We start from the raw sequence: 6256 nt of genomic DNA on the forward strand, positions 1-6256 counted from the left end.
ATAATGAAATTTTCAGCCTCATTGCTAAAGTGATGACCATCAAATTCATATTGACCATTGCTTTACACTCCAATTAAAAAAGTACTTTAGCTAGATGATTCATATGCATTTCGCTGAAGACTAGAGACATGATCTCAATGACTCAACCGGTGGGCTTCGTTGCTTCCTCTGCAAAGCGATCTACTAGCAAAAAAAAATCAGGACAAAAAGGATACCCAACCTTCTCTAGCCCTCTAAAACAATAAGGCTTCACATTCTACAATACTGCAAACAAACTTATATTAGTACTATCACATCTCTTAACAAGATCTCCTAGCATGACACATTGCAACTCAAGACTTGGCTGATATTCTCACCAAAAGCCTCTGCACCTAACAATTTATAAAGCTAGGAGACAAGCATTTCAATTGCCTAGTTCCTTTTATACTAGCCTCACAATCCCCCATCTATATATTGAAAACAAAAGGACAAAATTTACTTTTATAAAACACAATTCTTATTTATTTATATATCTAACACCCAAAGTTTGATTTTTAGACTTCCAACAAATTGGCTCTATTTCACTTTTAAAAAGAACATGATAGTGACAATGTTTATGTGATGTAAGGATTTGAGTGGTATCCATGTAAATATGACTCTTCCGGTGCTAGACATGTAAATACATAGCAATATTTGTGCTAACCACACGAGGAACATGCCTTAATGCCTGCATCCCCTTTGTGCCCATTGTTCCTCTCCGACGCTGCGTTCAGTTTTCGCATCTTAGCTTCTCGTAGAACCCGAGCGGCCCACTGGGAGAAGAAGACCTCGTCATGTCCAATAGATCCGTCTTTGTAGAAGGTGAAGCAACGGTCTTTGTCATCGAAGGGACAGGTTTCTCCGTTGGGATCTCTCCACTGGCCCTCATGCCTCATGCCGGCCCAGTCGGCAAGCCAACGGAAAACATATTGGCCGCTGCCGGCTAACTCCAGCCACCCCTTGGGGAAGAACTCCATCACGCTGCTGTTCCTGTCCATGAAGATCATGTTGGTCATCTGCGCCCCGTGAGGGGAGACGAGGATGTCTGTTTCGGCCATCAGTTTCACCTGTAAGTGTTAAGTATGATAGTCGCGCCGGGAAAATAAAATAAGCTGGAAGCTTATTATTACATTTTGGTTTTAATTCTTGATTTGATTAGTTAGTTTTAGATGTATTTATCATTTAATCATTGATAGTTGACTAATTTTGCAAGAAAATAAATAATTGAATCATCCATTTAAAAAATTCTCTAAAAATAATTTTATTACTTTTTAATAGTTATTAAAAAAATTCTTAGTTAAAAAAAAAATTAATATTATAAATACATCATGTATATATTTTTTTTAATTTATTATTTGGTGCTGTAAGGTTTTAATCATTTAAGCTATGATATATTATCTTAATATTAATTTATTTTAACCATAAATTAAAATTAATATTTAATTGCTCTAATTATTCAATTTAAATTATATTCTATGTTATTAAAACAAGAAAAGTTACGTAACTCTGTGTTATAAATAAATTACAAATCTTATTTTGACAGATAAACAGTTTGAAATCAAAATCAAGATTAACTGGCCTCATTTAAACAAGCTTATATTCAAAGTGGGTGTTTTGACAAGACAAACCCAATACCATTGAATTTATTATAATATGAGTTTAAATCAGCCCAAATAAAAAAAATTGATGTCTTGTGAAGACTTCGGTATATTAATTGGATAGCCAAATAATCTCAAAACTTGATTTGCTTATAGTCAAATTGAGCATTTTAGTCATAAGAAACTAATGAACTTAACATCATTTATGTCTTTAAGAAACTTAAATATTAAAAACATAAAAGTGATCGAGGAAATCAATGTGGATTGTCCGATGAAGTGTTTTGAGAGATTGATCAAATTTAATAAAATACCCCTTTAAAAAAAATAAATAAAACCCCATTTTTCACTTGAGAGGGGGAGAAGAGGAGAAGGACTTGACTACCAGAGTTTAACTCCTAAAGTTTTTGTGATTGTTCTCGGTCTTTCGAGATCACGACCAACCACCAGAGTTTGATGTTGAGCACTAAAGGTTATTATTAACCCCAAGAGGTCATCGTCAACCAATAGTTGTCCACTACCACCAACTATAGTCTTGATCACCATACTTTGTCTATTGTAGCCTTATGCAACTATGCTTCTGTCGTCAACTATGACAATCTAGGCTCTCCATGATAATTGTATTCAAAATATAATAGTTTACTCAACTATCTTTATATAATTTATATATATCAAGTTATTTCAAAAGGATTATGATTTCAATATAATCATGTATTTTCATCTTCCATAATCAAGGTGAAAAGTAGACTTATGTACTCATTATATATATAGTGAATTATTTTAACATTATCAGACCTTGTGATTTTTTACTTTTATAGAATTTTATCATGTAAACAAATCTCGGTATTTATTTCATAAATTTTCTCTTATTTGTATGCGTGTTGAATCTTTTTGTAATACTATGACGTTAAATTAGCACTCCATAACTGTAAATATTCTAGCACGCAAAAAATACACATTATAAAATTTTGATATATTTACATATTTAAAACCTATTTTTCTACCTATATCACTTTATATATATTTAAAAAAGTGTGTCTCATTTTTGAAAAAAATTAATAATACTGATATTATATTTTGAGGTGATAAAAAATTGAATGTTATAAATATAAAAAAATAAATTTAAATGTCCATTATATAAATACATAAGAAGTAAATGCTCTGATTTTATCTCCTTAAATATTTCCGTGAATGTATTTTTTCTAAATTTTATTTATTTATTTATTAATGAGTAGAGAAATTTACATATATATACACCATATAATTCTAATTTATTGATATATCTAATATCTAAATTTTGATATTTATATTTATGCCACTTTGATGTTATAAATTAGTTTGTATTTATTAAAATGCACGTATGATTAAACTAATAAAAATGCATATGAATCCTCGATTTGAAGTCATCGAAAGATAGTTAATTTTTATATTTATAGCATTTAATATTATAATTTTAATTTGTATTGATTAAAATGTACGTATAATTAAAGTCACAATAAAATGCATGTGAACCCTCTCGATTCCGAAGTCCTCGAAAGGCGTTTTGCTTAATTAATCCCTCCAATTTCTCCCAAAACTCACTAATCTCACTAATTAAATACTAATTCCTTAATTTGATTCCGAATGAGGTATCTAAATACATAAGATTTGTGTTCTAACTATTTAAATATCTCAACGCAAAAAAAAAATGAAGAGGAAAAACCAAACCTGATCACAAAAAGTCAAATTCCTGAGCCGAACCAGCCTAACGCTGCACCCTTCCACCCTCCCGCACTCCCTCTGAAAAACTCCGGCCACCGCCGTCTCATTCTTGAACGACCTGCTCCTCACCCGAAACAACAAAGTCATCTTAATCCCACCCAAAGCTCCTCCATCCTTCCCCTCCAAACCACAATGATCCCTCGCCCTGCACCTCATCATGTCATACACCTTCTCCTTCCTTTCCTCACTCATCCCCACATCGTTCCGCCTCGCCACCACCGCTTCCTCCAAACAAACCACCCTCCCCGCCTCCTCTCCTCCCACCATCCTAACCTTCCCCCCCGTCGAAACTTCCGCCAAACTCCTCACCCACATTCCCATCTCCTTCCTCACCTCTCCCCAGTGAAAAAGAAGCCATCTTTCTGGCTTCGCGCATCCGTTCGCTTCGTGCCACCGCGCAAAGGGGAGGATGGCCGCGAGGCCGTGCCAGAGGTTGGTGTAGTCGTAGAAGGTGTCGGAGACGAAGGTGAGGCCGGGGAGGAAGGTGGAGTTGTAAGGGAGGGCTTCGGGGAATGCGAGGGAGTAGGAGTTGCGGGAGCCGTCGTGGGGATCGTAGGCGGAGAGGCAGAGGAGGCGGTTGTTGGTGGAGGTGGAGGGGAAGAGGAGGTAGGAAGGCTCGCCAGGAGAGTCGGGTGAGTCGGGAAGGGAGCTGATGAACCAGGTGTTGCCAGCCCTGGGGTTGTGGGAGAGGCGGATGTCTTTGAGGGGGAGGAAGGTGATGGAGTGGCGGAGCATGGAGAGGACGAGGGTTTGGTTGGAGAGGTGGGAAAGAGAGGGGGAGGGGAAGGAGGAGATGGGAGAGGACGAGGGTTTGGTTGGAGAGGTGGGAAAGGGAGGGGGAGGGGGACGGGAAGGAGGAGAATGTAAGGGAGGGGTTGAGGTATTGGAGGTGGAGGAGGATTAGGGGGATGAGGAGAATGGGGAGGAGGAGGAAGAGGAAGGATGAGCATTTTGAGAAGAAAGATTGTTGATCTTGTGATGAGGAAGTGGGATTCATAGAATTGGGATTTGGTTGAAAGAGAAGGAAATCTGATTTTGTATGTAATGTGGGAATGTAGAATAGTGAGAATTGCTGCAAATTGAGTTGTGGTTAATTGCCAAACTTTAAAGATAGCACGCCATGAGAAGCAGAAAAAAAAATAATTTTTTTGGTGATTGCTTAGAGTTGAAGTGGCAAAAATATGCAACTAATTAAAAGTCAAAAGTCAAATACCCCAATTTTGTTTTTTTTTTCTTTTTTGGTAGAAATACAAAAAAAAAATGGAAAAATGAAAAAAAATTGAGTTAGGTATCTTTCATTTGATCTTTAAAATTACAAAAGTTTATTTAGAAATAAATTCATTACTTGGATTGTCAATCAATTATTATATAACGTGAAGTAAATTAATTTTTTTAAAAATAAGGTCTGATAGATTCTAGGGAAATTTACATAAGTATAACAAAATTCTTATGTATTTGCATATCTCACACTCAAAATTTCATATATAAATACATAACACTTTGATGTTTTAAATATGTGCACGAAAAAATATATTTTACTTTTAAAAATGATAATAGTGCTATTTTGATGTGATACTAAGGATTTGAGTGATATGTTTAAATATGGAAAAATAGATGTGAAATATGTACATGCATAAGATTTGTATACTAAATTATATTATTTATTCCACATAACACAAAAGATGCGGAGGAAAAAAAGATATACTAAGAATCTATTTGGAACACTTTTTGGGACAATTGTTTGAAAACATAGTCGTTAAACTACTCGAGAGAAACTGTTGTTTAAAAAATTACGGTGTCTATTATAATTTTATTTTTAATGTCAGACCATTATTTTTTATTAGTCATCGCAGGTATTCAAGTTCAATTACAAAACAAAACTTTCAGCTATAACTTTTACAACTACAACTTTAAAAAAAAAACAAGCAAAGCACATTTCAACACAAAAAAAACTTTGGTGTGTCACTATACCGCCGCCCCAAATGGACCTTAAAACAAAATTACAATGTCACACAAAATTTAGCCATACTTCTATAAATAAAAATGAATTATTGCATACTAATAAGAAAAAAAAAACATAATTACCACCTTCTATACTGATGACCGACGGCTTCTTACGGGCAAACCCCACACCAAAAATAGTGCCGACAGGAAAAATAAAATTTTTTTTACTTCTTTTTTTTAAAGAAAATTTTCTTCCCACAAACTTAAGTTTTTAAGTATTTTAAAAATGTTTTAGCACAAAATTGAGTTGGTTAAAAATATCAGTAAATGCATGAAAATAAAAACTAACTTGTAGAGGATTTTTGACAATGAAATTGGGCTCTGGTATACTGCAAGTCATAACTTTAAAAATACATATAACCTTTAAAGCATTAAATGAGACATAACTTATTTAATGCATATCAAAACATAAATAAAACAAAAATAAAAAAAAATAAAAAACAAAACGAACCCCATTAGAAATCTGACCCTCATGACTTCAATTTAAATAACAAATAATCGTAAAAAAATAAAAGATCATTTGATTAAAATGATCCGCGTGGATGGTATATTAATAGTGTATTTTGAAAAATTATTCCATAAATTCTTATGGTGTCCGATCTTCACTATCCATCAAGTTTTAAAAAATATATTAAACAGGGTCCACTGAAATATATTTTTGTTGTGATGAACGGTGAAGATTGGACACCGAATGCATTTCTGCATACGATGCCCGTATAGAATAATTTTTCATTCTACAGAAGAGATCAACATGAGGATTTACATGATGCCATGTAAATAAAAATTATGATGAATGCTTTGCTGCCTCGATATTTTGAAAATTGCAATCAAATAAATATTATTTCAATGACACGGTTCTTCTTTCTACCGGACATTTG

At 34.0% G+C, this 6256-nt stretch overlaps 1 protein-coding gene across 1 annotated transcript; it reads right to left on the minus strand.

Moving 5' to 3' along the window:
- Positions 1-557: 557 nt before the first annotated feature.
- On the minus strand, positions 558-4181 carry LOC110027863 (the record flags this gene model as incomplete). The annotated part of the gene is made up of 2 exons (XM_020729477.1): positions 558-1085; positions 3321-4181. Coding segments are annotated over 2 exons (1269 nt in total), but the record flags the coding sequence as incomplete, so codon positions are not given.
- Between the last annotated feature and the right edge of the window lie 2075 nt (positions 4182-6256).

Source organism: Phalaenopsis equestris, unplaced genomic scaffold (genome assembly GCF_001263595.1).
Source record: "Phalaenopsis equestris unplaced genomic scaffold, ASM126359v1 Scaffold000455, whole genome shotgun sequence".
Classification (NCBI taxonomy): domain Eukaryota; kingdom Viridiplantae; phylum Streptophyta; class Magnoliopsida; order Asparagales; family Orchidaceae; genus Phalaenopsis; species Phalaenopsis equestris.